Consider the following 21,033-nt stretch of genomic DNA (forward strand, 5'->3'; position numbering starts at 1 on the left):
TTTCCCAGTTGGGAGGAGAAATTGGTGAGTCAGATGTTTTCTTTGGCATATTCTTATTTATTTACAAAGAACATACAAAATCCTGTTTCACTGAACACAGGAGGAACCAAACAACAGGAGATGGTGCTGTGAACAAGGAAACAAACTCTCTGTCAGCACCCCCCAAGAGCTTGCTCTCTAGGCTTTGTCTCAGGATTGTACCACCAGCTTCTTTTTCAGGCTATGTCTCCCTTTCTGATCCTTCCAAGTCGCTCCCTCCTACTTCTCACTCACACAAACCCTTAGGCCAAACCATGCCCAGCAAAAGCCAATATGGCTCAGATTCCTGGATTCTCTCTCACACCCCCTTTGCCTTAGGTGGAGGCTGTCTCTTTCAAATATTTTCAATGACAGGTGGAGGTCACACTCACCATTTTAAGCAATATTTAACCCAACCCACAACAATACAAAATATGACTGATGGGTATTTTGTGTGGTTTGTTTTAAAACAAAGCTGAACTTTTGAAGCATTCACATAGAAGTTGTTTTAAGAGGGAAAAAATAAAACAAAAAATCTCCATTTTAACAAGTCACTCCAACTATGGTCCTTGAATGTCAAATTTAATAGATAGTTTTGTTATTCTTTAGGCCACAGGTATTTCCACTATCAAAGATTAAGGGAAAGGGTTAGTTTGCAGAGAATGCTGCTGTTTTTTCATGTAGCACTGCAGCAATAAAATTAACAATTTAGGAACACAGGCATACGAGGGTTGTGTAATACACTGGAATATTTGTAAGCAATGCTGGAGGGAATAATTTTGTGTGATCTAAGCATCAAATAGATTTTAATCTCCTCAGGACATGGTGGGGTGGTTTTTTTTGTTGTTGTTGGTCATTTAAAGCAGCGAACAGACTACTGGCACTCAGCAAATAAATCTGAAGTACATAGTGCCGCTGGAACTAGAGGTTCAAATCCTGGCAGGACTCTCTGTGCTTTCTTTCTTTAAGGTACCTGCATAAGATACGTTTCAGGAGTACTGGCAACACGTCCAAATGGATAATTGATATATTTTCTCATACATAAGTTCAATTATTGAGACAGATTTTACAGAACAGTTTTACAGCTGTATGCCTTAAAAAAATGCTTAATTCATTCCAAAGGGGAGATACATGATCAAATGTTCCATGTTCATTTATGCTATTAGTGCTGACAGGAAGCACTTAAGATTGCATGTGGAAATGTGTTTTGTGAGCAAAAGCATTTCAGCTGCCCTTTTTTTTAAAGCGGCAATTTATATGCAGTACTGAATTTTCAAATTAGGAAGAGCATAGGCTTATCACTATTGTAATACAGTCATAAAAGAGAAATAGAGTTTGAGGATTCATAAAACAGTACAGGTCCATCAGCTATAGTTTGTTTTTTATATTTAAACAAATGCCATAAGTATAAATGTAATGCTCTTCTTCTCTGAAGGAATTTCACATGAGAAGCTAGAGAATAATGTTATAATCACAGTAAAGGAGAGACTAAATTCAAACCTTGTATTTCACTGAAAAGTTTAGGACAAGTCTATTCTCCTCTTTGAACATTACACCCATCCTCCCACCAATCTTAGGAGTTAGGCACAATCATCAATGGGACCACTTTAAATGCATCTCACACAATATTTTGAAGGGAGGCAGCACTTACAGAGATGCTTTCTTGCTCCTGAATGTTTCTCTCGCAAGTGGTTCAGGATTTAAGAACAGTGATTTCATCTTTTTTGCTCTTCCCTCCCCTCACCCCTGGCTCCAAAATGGACCATCCACTCAAATGCAATTCCTGCTTTAAACCCCACAAAATAAATCACACACACATTCAAACAAGTAACATACTGTATATTTTTTATTTGTGGATAAAAATTAAGGCTCACAGTACTTGATATCATTTCACAAGCAGAAAAATGTTTAAAAAATTGAGAATGATGGGAAATACCTCCCCCCCAATACAAATTCCTTTTAAAATGTTGACATGTCTCACTGAAGACCTGAGGTGAACAAGTTGTACAGGGCAGCTACACTTCTGTTTTTAGTCAACTATACACTAAATTTACTTATGACCTAATGTAAAAATGTGCTATTCTCCCTTTGCATCTGGCTGTACTACATATGTCGACTCCATAAAGTACATTCAAGAACTGCTGGGATGGCAATTGATGTCAACCCACTAAGAATAACCCAACACTTCCCAAATGTATAGTATGGGTATTGAACAAAAAGGGTGGGAGATATTTTAAGACCTAGGAATCTTATTGAAATAAGACATTCTGTTCATAATGCAATATTTTATATACCCTAAATATATTCTAATATTCATTTTTCTAGTAAAAAAGATGTGCCTAAAAATATGGGGTATGTCAAGCTCCACTTTATTAATAGAGACCTGAAAGCAAACTACTATGGTATAGATCAGATATGATGAAAATATGTACATCAAACTTCAATACACACCCCCTATACGTGTATATACTGTAACCGTAGTTAAGATGCAACTCCTATGACAGTTTGACTTAAGTATCTGACATGCACCACATATGAAAAATATTCTTCCTGAATGTATGTATGTTACAGTCAATAGGATACAATTTATTTAACCCTCTGGATGCTATGGCCAGACTGTGTATTGTATCTTCTTTTGAGTTACATCATAACTATGAGACTATATACTCCATATTTATTTACATGGATGCCAACTAAATAAATGCCTTAGAAGAAGAGTCAGAAAAATGCCAGAATTCTAAGAGTTAAAGAGATGCCCTCTAATTTCGATAACAAGCTTCAGTGCTTCATTCCCCATTTCCTCTCCCCCCTCTTTGCTCTCAAGGTCTAATTTAGAACATTAGCAGAACCGGTGACAACAGCAATAATAGCAAGTTTACGTACAGAAGCGACAAAGGCTACATAGAGAATATCAAGTATATTTATCGAATATGAAGTATCTCTACAGCTCACTGAAATGGAATTGCCCTTATCTACTTGTGATTGTGTCATTTGTGTATTATACATCTCTACATTCATGAAAATAACTATCCTCAGTACTGTTATGACAAAAATTAAATATATAATATTAAGGCCATAATTTGATCAGGGAGTTTTGTTAAAATTGAACTACGGAAGAGGAGTTAAAATGGCGGTTTTCAATAGGACTGAAAGATGGAATATTCGTCTGTCCCAATGAATACTTGTTAACTTTTGGTGATTAAAGTTACTCTAATTGAAAGGTTTTACAGCTCGTAGTCCAACAGTGAGACTGCATTACATATAATAGCAATACTTCACTTACATAGCACTTTTCATCCAAAGAGCTCATATAGCTCTAGAAGGATGGGTATGGTAATTATTATCCCCATTTTATAAATGAGAAAACTGAGGCACATAGAGGTTAAGGTTACATGACTACCCAAGGTGTCAAAGCAGGAGAGTTAGGATTAGAAACTGGTCTCCTGACTTCTGGTCATGTGCTCTAGCCACTAGAACCTTCTGCCTCCCTACCACTAACAACATTTCTATGCTGTGAGATGTTCATTAAACTTTTCAAAAAGCTGGAAGATGCTTCTGTACAATATCCCACCCCATAACTAAGATACATACTCCCAAGTGGCATAGGTAAAAGTATTATGACACTAAAAAGTGATTAATTAAACTAAACTTTTATAGTATAAGTTTATGCAAGTAGTACTAAAAATCAAAAACATGTGGAATCAAAAGGTGGTCAACTTGTTAAAATAAATGTTTATCAGCCATTATTCCAGTTAAAAAAAATCTATGTAATGGAAAATAAGTGATCAGAGACAGCTCTGAACTTCCCCACTTTATAACAGATATAAGGTAATTTCACAGCTGAATGAAATACAGTTTCAAAAATGGACATGATGAAAAGAATTAATCTGGATACATAATTAAGGTTCCAACTGTACAAGTATCTAGTAAAGCTGCTCAGGTCAGAACCTTTAACTGTTACAAGAATAAACACTTCAAGCACTGCAGTTATATGAGATTACCAAACTTCTTAGGTGGCTGGAAATACTTGGCCTTTGGCCTCAACATACTAGAGAAATATGGGCGGTCCAATGATAACTATATCCCTTCTTGTGAGTTACCCCTTACTTAAATAGAAAACAGCAATATACAAATGACTGAAGTAATTTGTATTCTGCTTGGCTAAAGTCACCTCTGATGACAACTAGATATTCAAAGAGCATAACAATCTCAAAATCAAACTCCGTACAACACACACAAATACTTCCCCTGTAAAAGGAAATCTCTATACAGTAAACTCTTACCAAGTATAAACAAAAATGCAGGGACAGGCAGTGGGAGGGGGATGGATTGTTGTGCAGGAGTTTAAAAAACAGCAAAACTGAACTAGGTTACACTAACTAGAACTGGTGGGTCTGATGCAATGAGCTGCTCAAACTTCACTCCCACTGTTACCATTGCATCAGAGTCCCCAGAGTATATACTGCCTTATATTTTATAGTACCAGATATCATTAAATGTATATTGAAGCTTATTGGGAAGTATAGATGTACGTGTTTGTTGTCCACATACATATTCAATCTGTCAAGAGAAAAGTGATGTAAGAGGGAGTGAGCAGAAAAAGGAAGATGAAAGGACATTTCATATTATTTTAGCATCAATCTTTCAGAATTCAGTGTTATTGCCATCGGCTAATACTTCCAACAACATAGAACAGGCTTACCAGTACACAGCAAACAGATACACATTAATTCCACAACTCAACAGTACCCACTACTCCATTTGGCAAAATATTTATTTATAATAAATCTGTTCAAAAGCAGTTGGTCACATTAATTATTCATTTTACATTTTTAGGCTGTAACAATGATTTTGGTAAAAGTAAATAAACTGTCTCTTTTTACACAGTGTACAAAAACAGAGACATTGAAATGACAGTAACGATAAAACACATGAAAACAGGAAGAATCAGTAAAGGCAAAAGCAATATGAATCTGTCTGCGCACAGGCAATGCTGCCATGATTATTTACCCGTACAAATCCTCAGCCCCACTTACAATTATCCCCAACATAGCTCTTAACTGCAGATTTATGCTCCAGGAGAGGAATCAGATGTTATGTAGCAGCTCCAGTCACTCTTTTCACAGTACTGCATGTCAACACTGGGAATGGTTTCTGATATAATTTAAACTGCACACAGTACTTCAATAGAAAAAAAAATTAGTTACTCCCACTCAGTAGTCCCTGGTGGCTTTGATGTCAAGTCATACATCACCCGAGAAATGCCAGGAATCTTCTTAATCTCTGTCACCATCTTCAACACAACCTATGATTAAAAGGAAAAAAGCACTTGTGACAAATTTACTTTGGAAAAACTGCATCCTATAAAAATGGAAATATTTAAAAGAAAGTTCTTTACCATAGTAGTCTTGACGCAAACAGAAGAACAAACAGATACTACAAGTACACAGACACCAATAAGAAAATACCCCAAAAAATCCTTACCTTTACTGACTTCCCCTGTTACAATTAGGATACCAATCAAAAAGTGGGAGCTAAGTACAAAGTATCTCACTTGACAAAATAAAATTATCTTGAAAACATTTTTAATTTATAAAAATGAAGCAATCATACCAAATTTCAGTGCCTCATAAAATACTACAGCCAATAATTTCAAACAAATTGGCAAAGTATAAAAATAAAAATGTACTCCTCAACATGAGCGCCACTCACACGAAAGTAACAGCCTGAATAAAAAGATGAACTGTAAATCATGCTCTGGACAAATGAAGTCTATAGGAACAACAGAGAAAGAATGTTGCAGAGAAAAAGGTTCTCTATTTAGAGCCTCCTGTCTTCCAGAGTTCAAAACCTAGTTAGTGTCAGCAAGAGTACCCCAGAATGAGTATTGAATAATAATTTGTGGATCTGATAAGAAAGTCTTATCTTCCTTGCAAAAGAAGAAAGCTTGCCAAATAATTTCCACAGCTTGAAGTGCACTGACAGTGTAATTATATATTTTGTTCCAGGTATCCTATTAGTGTGTGCTGTAGAGTAATATACAATTCCATATGCCACAACACAATATTGCTCTCCACAAGCACCTGGAATTTTAAATCAACTTCAGTTTACTTCCTTAGGTGTACATTTCTTCCACACATTCAATGCTATTTTCTTACAATGCTACTAATCAGCATGGATTCACCAAGGGCAAGTCATGCCTGACTAATCTAATTGCCTTCTATAACGAGATAGCTGGCTCTGTGGATGAGGGGAAAGCAATGGACATGTTGTTCCTTGACTTTAGCAAAGCTTTTGACACGGTCTCCCACAGTATTCTTACCAGAAAGTTAAAGAAGTATGGGTTGGATGAATGGACTATAAGGTGGATAGAAAGTTGGCTAGATTGTCGGGCTCAACGGGTAGTTATCAATGGCTCCATGTCTAGTTGGCAGCCGGTATCAAGTGGAGTGCCCCAAGGGTCGGTCCTGGGGCCGGTTTTGTTCAATATCTTCATAAATGATCTGGAGGATGGTGTGGATTGCACCCTCAGCAAGTTTGCAGATGACACTAAACTGGGAGGAGAGGTGGATACGCTGCAGGGTAGGGATAGGATACAGAGGGCCCTAGACAAATTAGAGGATTGGGCCAAAAGAAATCTGATGCGGTTCAACAAGGACAAGTGCAGAGTCCTGCACTTAGGATGGAAGATTCCCATGCACCGCTACAGACTAGGGACCGAATGGCTAGGCAGCAGTTCTGCAGAAAAGGACCTAGGGGTTACAGTGGACGAGAAACTGGATATGAGTCAACAGTGTGCCCTTGTTGCCAAGAAGGCCAATGGCATTTTGGGATGTATAAGTAGGGGCACTGCCAGCAGATCGAGGGATGTGATCGTTCCCCTCTATTCGACATTGGTGAGGCCTCATCTGGAGTACTGTGTCCAGTTTTGGGCCCCACACTACAAGAAGGATGTGGAAAAATTGGAAAGAGTTCAGCGGAGGGCAACAAAAATTATTAGGGGACTGGATCACATGACTTATGAGGAGCGGCTGAGGGAGCTGGGATTGTTTAGTCTGCGGAAGAGAAGAATGAGGGGGGATTTGATAGCTGCTTTCAACTACCTGAAAGGGGGTTCAAAAGAGGATGGATCTAGACTGTTCTCAGTGGTAGCAGATGACAGAACAAGGAGTAATGGTCTCAAGTTGCAGTGAGGGAGGTTTAGGTTGGATATTAGGAAAAACTTTTTCACTAGGAGGGTGGTGAAACACTGGAATGCGTTACCTAGGGAGGCGGTGGAATCTCCTTCCTTAGAAGTTTTTAAGGTCAGGCTTGACAAAGCCTGGCTGGGATGATTTAGTTGGGGATTGGTCCTGCTTTGAGCAGGGGGTTGGACTAGATGACCTCCTGAGGTCCCTTCCAACCCTGATATTCTAGGATTCTGATTCTCTGATTCAACATTTTGAGACACCGAAGCTTTATAGCACAAAACGTGCATTTAAGATATAAAATTAGAAATGTAAACTCCCAGTTAAAAATGAAGATTCCCATGTGTGTACATTGGAATGGTTTAATACATTATGTTTACGTTTTAACTATCAATATTTTTAAAATCTTTTACATAAGACTTCCTTGAGCCAAGTCAAAGAATTTATAATCATACGTATTTATGCTACTCTGACCTATGCAGGAATAATTTCCAAACACTTAAACTTAAAAAAGTGTGAATTAGGATTGAGACAATAACAAACAGAAAACCCAAGAAACTCAAAAGGTCAGATTTATACCATTCTTTACAATTACCATATTTTTTTAAAATCTTGAAAGTACATGAGAATGGTGGGAATGGCCAAAATTAGCAAAACAAGTGCCTAAAGTTGGGCTCCCAAATCTGTGTAAGCCCCTCAATATAACTAGTCAGTTTTTATGAAGTGCTGAGCAACCACAACTCCCACTGAAATCAATGACTTTTGAAAGTTGGGCTGCTTCTAAATATGGAAGTAAGCACCTAATTCTAGGCCCTCAAAGGCTTTAATGTTTTGGTGAATATTCTTAAGTAGTAGGATTTTTGACTACTTTTACCTTGTTTTATCAACCTGTCACAACATCCTTATGGGCTTATCCTATGGCAGGGTTTCCTTTAAGTAAAGTGCACTGACAAATCAAAATAGTAAACAAGAGTCAAGTATTACATAACATTTATAAAAGTTATCTTAAAGTTATAAATCACCCAAAAAACAGACAATATGAAAATCATCTTGGGTTACCAGCTCACTCCAAAAAGAATTTAAAATAAATAAATAAATAAATAAATAAATAGGAACTATTACCTCTTCTGGGATCTCACTGCCAGGAGTTGCTGCAATGCCTGTCATGAAGTCACTAGTGATAAAGGTTCGAATAACCACAGATCTCTGGCAGGAAGGTTGTTTCTGTAGGGGGTCTCGGTCAAAATGCAATGGTGTCAAAATTACTGGCATCTGGCTGATTTTTCCAGCATAACCTTAAGCAAAATGGTGATAAAAGCTTGATATTAACAATGTTGTCTAAACAGATTATTTTACTCCAAATTATGCTACGTTTGTAAGATATGCATAATAATGGAATAAACCTTTGCATCATTTTCATACATAGACAGACAACATAATATACAATGAAATATACTGAAATGGACAAGAAGTTTTTTGAGCTATAGTTTTGCAACCTTCCCCCAAAAGGTCATGTTGCCCCCGTGAAGGATCATCGTGATCATACTTTCATATAATATTAATGGTCTATACATTTAAACTGCCAGTATTGCCAAATATGGTAGGAGCCCTTTTTACATAGAACAGGGAATGCAGAACTCATTCATACAAGTGGCTAACTTTCAGTGAAAATTATGCATATTGGGGGTATTATCCAAGCAACTCTTCTCCCATTTTTCAGTATCGGATAAGAGGAAGTATGACATATCTGGCAGTGAGCTCAGGGAGGGTTTCTTCCTTCTAGCAGGGTTAACTGAAAAATATTACAGAAGGGAAAATTCAGATTGAATATCAGGAAGAGCTTCCAAGTAGTGTTGTGAAACAATAGTCAAAGAGTAGTAGTGGAAGCCTTGCGAAGAGAGGTTACTTACTTTGTATATTCCACCAAGAGCATGCATGTGCTCCATGCGCCTGAGATCAGAAGATTTTAACTAGCAATGTCGATTAGTTAGTCACCAAATCACTCTGATTAACAGCTTCCATGCAGAGAGGGGTAGATCTTGCTCCCCCTTGTTTACTCATTTAGAAAACTGTTGTCATGCAGTCTAACATCATTGGAATGTGGTGGGTTTACAAGAGTGGTTGGAATTGTTTGAAGCCCTTGCAGACTGCTTACAATTCTAGGTGGTTTATATGTGCATCCTGGGCTCTTGGGGAGTCCATGTCCCTTACACTGTATGCTCTTTTGGATAGGCATCCCACCACAGCAGAGAAACATATATGATCACTGTCTATTCGTGCTTCATCCACCTAGGTCACATGGCTTCCTGCACCTGTGTGATGCCCTTGATGAGGCTCCGCCTTTGTTGAGGCACAAATAGACTGACATCTATGGGCTCAGTCTGAGCAGGGAGACGAGATCTTTTATGGACTGCAATCTGTCCTGAAGAAGATATTCCTTGACACCAATAGAGTTCAGTGTTGCTCCAATAAACTCCATAGTCTGTGTGGGACGTTTCTGTTTACGCAAAGTCCTAGCAAAGAGCAGGGATGAGGCTGCTCTCTGTACCTCCAGCTGAGATCTCTCTATCACTAGGGAATCGTTGAGGTTGGGGAAGACTGATGAACTGTGGCGCCAGAAGTGAGCTGCCACTACAGACAGCACTTTTGTAAGTTCTCTTGATGCTATTGCTAGGCCAAAGGATACTATCTGATACTGCTGGCGGTTCGGACCTACAAGGGGTGGGATGTTTATATGGAAGTAGGCATCCTTCGGATCAAGAGCTGTGAACCAGTCGTCTGAGTCGACAGTCAGCCGTGATCTAGGATGGGTCTCTATCCTCCCCCTTTCTTTTTGTGGATGAGGAAATATTTTGGATAAAAACTTTCCCCAGTACTGAGGTGGTACCACCTTAAAGCTCACTGATGGAGGAGGGAGCTTCCTCTTGCAAGAGCATCCTCTCATAAGAGTGATCCCAGAAGCCAAACAGGATAGGTGGTTTCGGAGGGGGAAGGGAGAGGAATTCTATGGCGTAGCAGCCATCTGACATCCTCAGGGCCATACAGGTAGTATATACAGACGCTCCCCAACTTACACAACCAATCTGTTCTGGAACGCCTTGTGTAACTCGAATTTTGCGTAAGTCGGAAACGTATCTCTGACCATTACACAACAAACAAACAAACAAACCCCCTCCTATTTCTAGCTTACGGAACTTTTTCCGTAAGCGTGGATTTGCGTAAGTTGGATTTGCGTAACCAGGGAAGTGTCTGTACATCGTGTGGATGCAGCCCACATAACACAGAGAGCTGCATATGCGGTCCACAATGGTAAGCAGGTTGAGAGGCACTGTGCTAGGGTCAGATTGGGCCTCATTACACAATCAATACGAAATTTCCTGTCTGTAGTCACATGCTTGGTGAGTTCAGCTGGGGAAGGATTGGCAAATAGCACACTTCAAAGAGACATGAGCTTCTCTGAGGCAGTAGAGACATTTCTGATAGTTGACACTGATCAGGAAAGCCCAGGGGCAGGAAATACAATTTTTGAAGCCTGGGATATTGGGCATAATAGTTGCCCCATGGGGAGCAAAGGGACAACTGACACTGCTAGCAAAATTCTTCTGATCTCATTCACACACAGCACATGTGTACCCACAGTGGAATACAAATAGCGACCATCACTTGAGGAACAACATTTAGAACCAGACTGGACAAAATGCTACAAAACAAAGAGTAGGAAACAATTCTGCATTGGTAGGGAGATAGAACTACATAAAGATGTGAATAAATTGTTAAGCTCTCCATTATGTCATTGGAATTCATAGATTCTATGACCAGAGGGGCCTTAATCTAGTTTGACATGCATAACACAGGCCATAGAATGCCACTTAGTAATTCCTACATCAAGCTTCACTTCTGAATGAACAAGAGATGTATCTTTTAGCAAGACACCCAATCCTGAAAAACTGAGAAGCCACTTCATCCCTTGGCAAGGGGTTCCAATGGTTACAAATGTACACCTTATTTCCAATTTTAATTAATCTAGCTTCAACTTCCAGCCAAAGGTTCTTGTAATGCCTCTGTCTGCTAAATCAAAGAGACCATTAGTATCTCTTCTCCCCATTTACGTACTCATTGTCCCTGATCAAGTCACCTCTTACCCATCTCTTAGATAAACTACGTGGATTGAGCTCAAATCTCTCACCGTGAAAACGTGATGGTTTTTCACACCAGTTCATTGAAAGATTTTGCAGTTTCTCATATTTACACTCCTTGAGTAGAGACAATTTGCAATTGGCATCTCTCCAAGAATTTATTATCTGAATAAGTGCTTGTTATTAGTGAATCAGACTGATAAGATCTGTTTAACAACTATGTTAACATAGGCAAGATATATACTGTCATAAAGGTGTGTAATCACATTATAATGATCTTAAATGATTTAGAGTCACATTTTGTCTTTTAATTCTTAACTCGTCTTTGTTAAACATTTTCAGACCCATCTAAGTCACTTAGGAGCCCATGTCCCATTTTTAAAAGTGACAAACACTGAAAGTCAATAGGACAGAAGAGCGTAAGTCATTTAAGTGCTTTAGAAAATTTTACCCTTTATGTTTTGCTAGTGTTGCTTTCTGGGTTTCAATGTTTTTTTAACTTCGCAAACAAAAAAGAGTCAAAGTCTTATTCCTCAGTAACTTGATTTGCAGATAATGGAAGAAAAAATATTTAGGTGAATTTGATTAATGGTCTCACATACACTTACCATGAACCTCTCAAGCTCTGACATATAACTGAGCAGTGAGCTATATTAGAAGTTAACTGAAACTGTACATTATCATATTCCCAGACTCACTCTGTAGTTTAGGCATTAGAGGAAATTAAACATTTTTTCAGTGGTAAGTGTTGATAGTGTTACTGTGCATAGGCTTGCAATTGTTGGTTTTACAAATGCAGTTTAGCCTTTTTATTTTAAAGTTAAAATTAAAAAAAAAACTTGGTAGCAGATGGTGTGAGGATCTGTACATTTGGCTTATTCTTGAGAAGCTTCCTTGTTCTCACAAAACAATATGATCTTGGAAGAAATCTGGAGGTTTTTCTTTGCACAGTTCTTTTACTCCTGGTAAACACAGATTATTCCTGTACATATAAATCATTATTCAGCCATTTCCTTAGAAGTCTTCTATTTGAAAGCCCATTGAGAAGTTATCTAGCTGTCATTCTTTTCTGTTTTAACCAGGTTGATTCTAACTTCTTGAGATGAAATTGAAAAATTGTCATCTGAAGTTTGAGATTTCTTCAAGCTGAACAGTAGTTTTTCCTAGATTTATCTTCTTTGATGGCTTGAGAAGCAAAAAATTAATATGAAGAGATGGTTCAATAGTGGAGAGTGGGCTGAATGTGCTAAGACTTTTTTTTGCTCTCAGCAGGTCTGGCTACACTTATTCATAGGTTTCCATTGTTTAATATTTTAAATCATCTCTCAAATATTTATGTTTGGTTAAGGAATGAATATCACTACAAGTGAACATGGTAAGAATATCATACGTAATTTCTTAACATTGTGATTCATTCACACAATTCCATAGAGAAATGGAAAGTACAAGAGGAAGAAACTGTTATCAGACAAATAAAGGATGAATTCATAATCAGGCACTATGTAGCGTCAGAAAATTACTTTCTGAAGTGATTTCTGTAGAGTAATAATGTTAAAGACCCTCTACATTTTACTCTATTTGGACAACATCTAGCGACTCATGCCATTTATCTCAGGATTCAAAATAAGGCTACCACCACATTAAGTAGTGATTTTTTGAAGATACACAGCACAATTCTTGTATAGTCTGGCTCTAAATCTGTAACTACATAGTGATTTAAGAATTACAAACATTTTGCGACAAGCACAAGCTAATGTATCCAGGCCAAACACTTACCAGACTCCCTGAGAATATTATGAGCCTCAAAATCAGCTTGGCGTAAAGTGCTGAGGACTCCGGTTGTCAGGAAAGTGGGTGTAACATCTGTAGGAGGTTCTTTGACTGGTGGCCCGAACACATAGACAACTCTAGGAAGATAAAGTAGATTGTAGAAAAATAAATTTTATGTCGAAAGAATTAAGTAGGTTGCTTGGAGATTGCATCTTTAGTGTTGCAATGAAGCACATGAGACCCAGAAACTATCAGAGTATGAATTTTTAACCTTGGCCCTTATCCACTACCTTGAGTTTAAAAAGAGAGACAAGACATTTCAGCTGGATATATTCTGTAAACCTGATGTACCTTTTATTTTTGGAACTCAAAAGGTATTTACTTTTATTTATTTTGGTTTCCTATGTACAGTGCCAATAGCTCTAGGCTTGCTTTTTCCTTAGAACCAAACAAAAATGCCCATTCATTGATGTTACTGAGAGGGTTCTTCACTTTTCCATTGATGACAGTGAAAGTTCATACTGTTCCAATAATATTTAATAAAAATTTTACATTTGCATTCTTTCTGCTTCGCCTGGAATCTCCTTTAAAAGAGATCAAAGCCTCCTTAAGGAGGCTAACCTCACAGTTTGAGAAATAACATACTGTGACTACATGGCTCTATCGCTATTTATAAACCTCCGGTGGCTTATTATATTAATAATTCATCTTCTGAATTCAAGCTGTGTATTCACTCCAGCTTCATCTTTTTATCTAACTGTACTTTGTACTGTACCAAAAAATACAACATGAAGCTGTTCAGATTCATGAATAGAGAAGAAACTTCAGTTAGTACAGGCTATTTAATTAAACAACAAATCCCTCATACACAGAGCTTCTGTAACAAGAAATGGGAGATTGCACTACTGCAGATTATAAAGACACTCCCCCTTACAATGTATGTGATAATTTAAATTTCAGTGGCAAAACTATGCAAGTTAGGACATACAGTGGACTCTCTTTTTCCTTCCTTGCTCTAGAGTTAGGTGAAATATAGGATAAAGGACTGATGGACAGGACAAATTAATACATCTTTAGGATATATTATAGTTTAATACTGTAAACACTTACTTTTAAAGGGGTTATGTCCTTGACATGCCTAACAGAGAAGTACTAAACAGAAATCTGCCATATCAAATGGAGAAATTTGAAAAGTAAAAAAAAGTAAAAAAACCTCTCAAACATGAGTCTATATTTATTACTAGGGTAGTTCAGAGATTCATACAGCAATAATCTTTCCTCATGGGATAGTTCAAAACTTCAGAGCTAAATTAGCTAAAAGCAATTTCTAATTTTTGCTTTAAATTTTTAAGCACGCTTTGTCGGAATGTACATGTAGACCTAAGCATCCACGTGTGCCAATGTGAATGCATATAATTTGTGAGCATAAACAAATAAATAAAATGCAAGCACACTTGTGTCCAAATAAACTCCAATTATGGGCAAGCATGTATTCTCTCAATTCTATTTTTTTGGTTATAGACTAAAATCTGTGAAATTATGAGGTTGGAAGACTATTTTGATACACTACTCAAAAGTTAACTTCCTCCTCTCCCTTTAAAGCCCCTATAAACACAAAGAGAAAGTTTGAGAATCAGGCACTGGGAATCAGACAATGCCCAGAGACATGACATAAAACTGAATGAACAGAACAGTAACATTCAGTTATGCAGTCTATAACAGAATAACATTACACACACACACAAATATATTAAAGGAACATTATTAAACTTGTAAGTCAAACACTCAAAAGTTAGGAAGTGCTAGAATTAAGGTTGCTGCTGTGCAGAAACATTATGAGATAGTATTTAATCACCACTATTTTTTCCACAGGAACCCTGCCTCATTCAGTTCATGTATTTTGTTTTCTTCTTGTAGTTAGTTGTGTGGCCTTATGCCTTATTTGCAGCACACTATTCAGACCTGAATATAGAATTATTAATTTAATTTTATAGTGCTCATCACTATAGTATCAGCTTTACAAATATTTTAAATTTATCTTCACAATACTCCTGTGAGATAAGGTGATATTATCTCCATTTAACAGATGCGAACTGATTAGGCTGATAAGGCACTGAGAGATTAAGATAAACATTTTGCACTAATTTTATTTTTCTGGTTTGACATGCCCAGGACCCAATTTTTCAGAGTACTTAAAATGTTCAAAGCACAACTCTCATACACTTCAGTTGCAGCTGTGAGCACTCAGCACTTTTGCATATCAGACCCCAGGGTATCAAGCTGGGCAACTGGAAAGTGAGAAATAAATTAATGACCCACTGTGAAAGGTTTTGTTTATGTGATTTACTCAGCATCACACAGGAACTCTGTGGCAGAGGTAGGGATAAAATCCAGTTCTCCAGAACCACATGCAATTGTCTTAACCAGTTCTTTCTCTTCCAGCAATCCCCTGTCTCACTCACTACCTACTATGCAACAAGTGAGGCAGGGGTCCTACAAACAACGGCTTCCTTCACTGCATCACTCAGATTCACCCCCAGAGCAGGTCCACTCTATGCACAGCCCCCCCTCTTTCTTCCCCAGCCTTGGATCCTTGTCTCAGTCCCATTCTCCTTGCCTACCCAGTCCCAGTTTTATTCCTCAGGCTTCTTATCCAAGACCCAGTCTTCTTGCCCAGCCAGTCCTAGACAGCGACCCCAGTGGGGGAGTCTGAGTCCCAGTCTCTCCTCCCCACACCTAGTTCCAGTCTCCTTTCCCAGAAAGTCCCAGGTCTCCTCCCTCACCTGAACTCCTTGTCCCACCAACCCCAGTTCCCTCACCATGATTTCATCTGATCTGTCTCCGCACCATGCCCCTGGCTCTCAGTCCTAGTATCCCCTGCACAATTACTTCCTCATCTGCTTGCTCTAGTCTCTTCCCTCCCTGGCTCTCTGTCCCAGTCTGTTTGCTCAGCCACTTGCACCTTTCCACCTGCACTCTACTCCTTGTCAGAGCTCCTCCCCAACCCCGCCTACTGATTCCTAGTCCCAGTCTCACCACAGCTCCTCACCCGATCTCAGTTACTTCCCCCATCACTCCGCAAACTGGCTCACCTGCCTCACCCCAGCTTTCAGTCTCCCTGCCCAGCAGTTTGTGTCAGTTTTTTCCTCCTCCTCCAGTCCCAGTCTCACCAAACTCCTTATCCCAATTTACTTGTTTTTCTCACCCCTGATCTGGCTCTTGTTCCCTCTGCATTTGAATCAAACGGCTTCTACCTCCACACTACCTGGATGCCAGTTGGGGGATCATTGAGAGTACTGGAGAGATAGGCTCTCTGCTCTCAGTTCCAGTGCCTGGCTCCACACCAGCAAGGAGCAGCCATTACGGGGAAAAATCAAGATTTGTCCCTGTAGCCTTGGGCTACAGCATGCCCTTTGGGGATGGTGCATGCATAGTGTGACCAGTGCTAGGAGCTGCAAGAGGCTCAAGCATGCTCAGTGAGGATGGAATTTTCAGAGATTGTAGCTGAGCATGTGCGAACTGTGATTTTTTTAAAAGGCCAGACTTGGGCAGATTTTCACAGGGACAGCAAAAAGGCACATCCTGACACAAAGGCCAAGCATCCGCCAAATATCAAATCCCTGCACCAAAGCACGGGTGCGCAAGAGCTTTTCAAAATAGAGGTCACCAGAATTTAATATGGACAAAACATATTTTTCCCTACCCTCATTTTTGGAAATGGCTGAACCATGTTAGCTAAAGGTTCCCCCCAAAAAAAACCAGCCTGAGGCAAACACACCTGGCATGGAAAATTTCATCCTGAACAGTTAAAATTAAAAGAAACTGAAAACAGGATCTTATAATGGGAAGTGTCATGCAATATTAAAAACAAGCAGTGCTACCAGGTTAATTACAATATAATATACGGAAGGAGAACCAAAGGACATTTTTTTCCCTTCAAGCCACAACTATTTAAACTATTAGCTTGAATGGCAGACCTGCTATATTGCCTTGTATAGATTTCTATAGTAACATGCACCTAGATCTTCCATAGGCACTTTCTGATTAATTCCATCTATTTATCATTGATTTAATGTTTCAGACTATACAGAGAAACATGTCTTCAGACACTCAAAGGGCTATTTAACAGAGGTAGTTTTCTAACAGAGATGGAACAAGTTGGATTATTCAGATTGCTTAGTGTTGGCCTAACACTGGTCCTATTTTAGTCAATAAGAGTTTTACAAGTGACTTCAATGACAGATGAGTTAGGACAACTCAAGAGATGTTCTAAATCCCAGCCCAATAAATCTATTCATTGTTTGGAGCAGCCATGCAAGACAGTAGGTTGCCTTGACGAATGGGGCTTTGTACAAGTTTTACTGTATTTTGTCTTATCAAGTGATCATCAAAAGGAGAGAAAACTTATTGATGAGTATTTCAAGTTTGTGCATCCTTGGAATAACTACACATCAGAATTCATTAGGCAGTGGTTACAAATAAATCTCAAAGTACATTTTATGAAGGCCATAACATTTAAAGGAAAACTTAGTTATACTAACTACTTTCAGTTCTCAGCTTCTAAACTGTAGTCTAATTTCTGCATAATATGCACAAAAATTATTAGTAAACAGATTGCCAGAAACAAAGGTAATTGCCTACCAAATTGAGAACGTATACCTGTTAATGTTGTGGCACATGCGTGGTATGAGCCTGGCTAGGAACATAAGAGACTCCCAGTGTGGAGCATCTTTACTGGAGATCCCACATACATAGCTATATGAGCGACAGTCACCCTGGGAAGTAACAGAAAGTGAATGGATATCTCTTAAACAAAACAATATAATACTTTCCCATTTATTTTGTAGCAGCTAAAAATCAAGTTAGAGAACTAAATTTTAGTCAACAAATCAACATTTGATTAACGGTTATAAGCCCACCAAAGTCAATGTGACTGCATGGATATAGCTGAGAGCAGAACTTGACCCTGCGTCTTCAATATGCCTTGTAATTCCTGGGTATTGGAAGGGCCTCTAAACAGTGAGCTTAAATACTCAGCAAAATTGTGGCATTCTACAGAGAATTTAAAAGGCATTTCAGTCTCAGCTTCCAGTGCTGCCATCTGTTTAAATTATACCTTTGATGCTTATTTTAAAAGTTCAATCTCATTCTATTAAAAATGCCAAAAACTACAAAATATCTTAAAAACATAACCAATGCCATCTAACAGAAGCTTAACAAAAAATTTGCCAAACATAGCAGAGCACACCTCCTCCCACTAAATTTAAGAACCCTGCCATGCATAATACTCTAAGAACAGCCTATCAAAATGGAAGAAGGCATTTAGCTTGCTATGTCTGCACTTCTGTTTTGCTAATAAGTAAAAATTAATTTAAATAAAAATAAGTTATTTTTAAAAACTCATTGACATTAGAAGACCACTTGCAAGGATATCCTAACTGCTATACTAATGCAAATGCAGAAAACACTTCCATTTAAATCAAGCAACCAAGACATTGTATCTTTTGAATTTGATCTCAACAAAACTAATTAGAACGGATACAATCAGAGATGCCAGTAAACCCCCAGTCATAAAACAACGTCAAGAGAACCCTTGCTGTTTCATGTCAACATGATAAATTATATTTGGAGCTTTCAATATTGTATTGTATTCCTACTGTCCACAAAATGAATTTTATTTTCACAAAAATGGGTTTTAAAGGTAAGCTGTTTAGTGCCAATGCTCTTGTTTTTTGGGTATTCTTTTTAATTACAATGAGCATATAAATGGATTGAATGGGCAGTATGAGTCTTTTGGAACAGCAGCTGATGAGTGTTATTGATTCTTAAGGACCTGAGACAACTGGATAGTCACTTTTGTAAGGCCTGGATAACCTTCCTGAGGACCTAAGATTACTGGAAGGCCCACACACCAGCAAAAAGAAGATAAAAATAAAAGTGATTTATCTTGTGGATTCTCCTTTAATTTTCTTTTCTTGGACCATGATATTTTCTTTATTTTTCTTACAGCATTAATTATTGATTATACTATATTGCAGCCTTCTATACTCAGCATAAGCAACCTTCAACACCTCCACAGAGCCACTCCACTAACCTGCACTCCCACATTTTTGATTGGCAGCAAGAAGGCATTTAGTGAATGTAGGCTTGTGATCTGCATCAGCTTCTCCTGGTCCTCTTCAGTTGTGCATGCTTTGACCCTTTGTAACAGAGTGTGTGGCTGTGCAAGGGGGCAGAAAATCACTTTTCATAAATTTTGTAAAAAGACACATTCAGATAAAACTTATAAATGATTATGCAGCCAAATGTTTATGTTCACTTTAAATTTATGACAGCTTTATACATTGTAGAGTGATTTGCAGTATGGTTTTCATTTAACAAAGTTCAAGCATTATGAGGAACAGTACAATCTATAAGTCTCTGTTCTGGTAACCAGAATGCATACACGCTTAGCAGGTTTGAGTCACGGCTCTCCAGAACAAGAAGTGGGGTTTTTACTCACAAAAAGCTTATGCTCAAATAATGATTCTATGAAATCTGTTAGTCTTTAAGGTGCCACCGGACTCCTTGTTGTTTTTGTGGATACAGACTAACATGGCTTCCCCCTGATACTTAGCTCTCCAGAAGTAACAGACTGACTTACTTTTCTTTCTAGGTTTGCTCTCTAAAGCAGGGGTGGGCAAACTTTTTGGCCTGAGGGTCACATCGGGGTTGCGAAAGGGTATGGAGGGCCGGGTGGGGAAGGCTGTGCCTCCCCAAACAGCCTGGCCCCCGCCCCCTATCCGTTCCCTCCCACTTCCCGCCCCGACTGCCCCCCTCAGAACCTCCTACCCATCCAACTCCCCCTGCTGCTTGTCCCCTGACCGCCCCCCCCCCAGGACCCCACACCCTACCCAACCGCCCCTGCTCCCTGTCCCCTGACTTCCCCGACCCCTATCCACACCCCCGCTCCCTGACAGGCCCCCTAAGACCTCCAACCCATCCATCCCTCCCCCACTCCTTGTCCCAACCGCCCCCTTCCAGGACCCCCGTCCCAAACTGCTCCCCCAGGACCCCATCCCTTATCTGCCCCCCCCCCGAACCCTCTGCCCCATCCAACCACCCCGTGTTCCCTGACTGGTCCCTGGGACCTCCTGCCCTCCCCCGTCCCCTTACCCTGCTCAGAGCGGCAGGACAGGCTTATTTGAAAGTCTGGGAGGTGGGCGGGTGCAAGACGTGCTGCCCGCGCGGTGGCATCTCTATGGAGGAGGGGGAACATCAGGGGAGGGGCCGGGGGCTCAGGGGCTGGGCAGGACAGTCTTGCAGGCCAGATGTGGCCCGTGGGCCGTAGTTTGTTCACCCCTCCTCTAAAGGTATCATTCACTGAAGTTTCTATTTATGCTATTTCTTCCAGATGCACAAGACCAGCATCCTCATAACGAAAGCAGATCTGTATATAACCTTGGGACTCCACTTACACTGGTGATCAGGAGTATCACATGCTCAGGTAATTCTTCAGCAACTTATGGGCAGGTGTGATGAACACACTGCTCTTAGTGCAACGCCTGATAGCTAATCTGTAGCCTTTTTCAGCTAGACAGAAGATGCAGCTGAGGTTATCATTAAGGTAATGGCTGCAAACAGAGGGAAATGATCCACTACTAATTTACTTGGGTTCTCAGAATTCCTGCTTATGACATCTCACAAGTATATCAGACCCTTATTTCTCACATTATGATCTAGCTGCCCATTGACACTTCATGCAGGCAAACCTAGAAGATTACAACTATTTTGAGGAGCAACAGCTATTTTCTGCCAATACTATATGGCTGGAAACAGTCTCAAAAGTCCTCTTAGCATAGTAATTTTTAGATTGTTCTAGCTAAACAACTCATTCTGCTGCTGTAGAGTAGTACATAATCAACTTTTCTTTTTCTAAAAGA

General features: G+C 39.2%; 1 protein-coding gene across 2 annotated transcripts in view; it reads right to left on the minus strand.

Annotated features, from left to right (window-relative positions):
• Positions 1 to 1,846: 1,846 nt before the first annotated feature.
• Positions 1,847 to 21,033, minus strand: part of GMPS (guanine monophosphate synthase) — a 62,647-nt gene continuing 43,460 nt past the window's right edge. For both annotated transcript variants that reach the window (XM_075132173.1, XM_075132172.1), the window contains exons 12-16: positions 19,206 to 19,331; positions 17,771 to 17,886; positions 13,118 to 13,248; positions 8,328 to 8,500; positions 1,847 to 5,323 (exon numbers count right to left, since the gene is read on the minus strand). In XM_075132173.1, coding sequence (XP_074988274.1) covers positions 5,222 to 5,323; positions 8,328 to 8,500; positions 13,118 to 13,248; positions 17,771 to 17,886; positions 19,206 to 19,331 — 648 coding nt within the window. In that variant the 3' untranslated portion in view covers positions 1,847 to 5,221. The remainder of the gene's footprint in view (positions 5,324 to 8,327; positions 8,501 to 13,117; positions 13,249 to 17,770; positions 17,887 to 19,205; positions 19,332 to 21,033) is intronic.

This window comes from Caretta caretta, chromosome 9 (assembly GCF_965140235.1).
Source record: "Caretta caretta isolate rCarCar2 chromosome 9, rCarCar1.hap1, whole genome shotgun sequence".
In the NCBI taxonomy this organism is placed as follows: Eukaryota; Metazoa; Chordata; order Testudines; family Cheloniidae; genus Caretta; species Caretta caretta.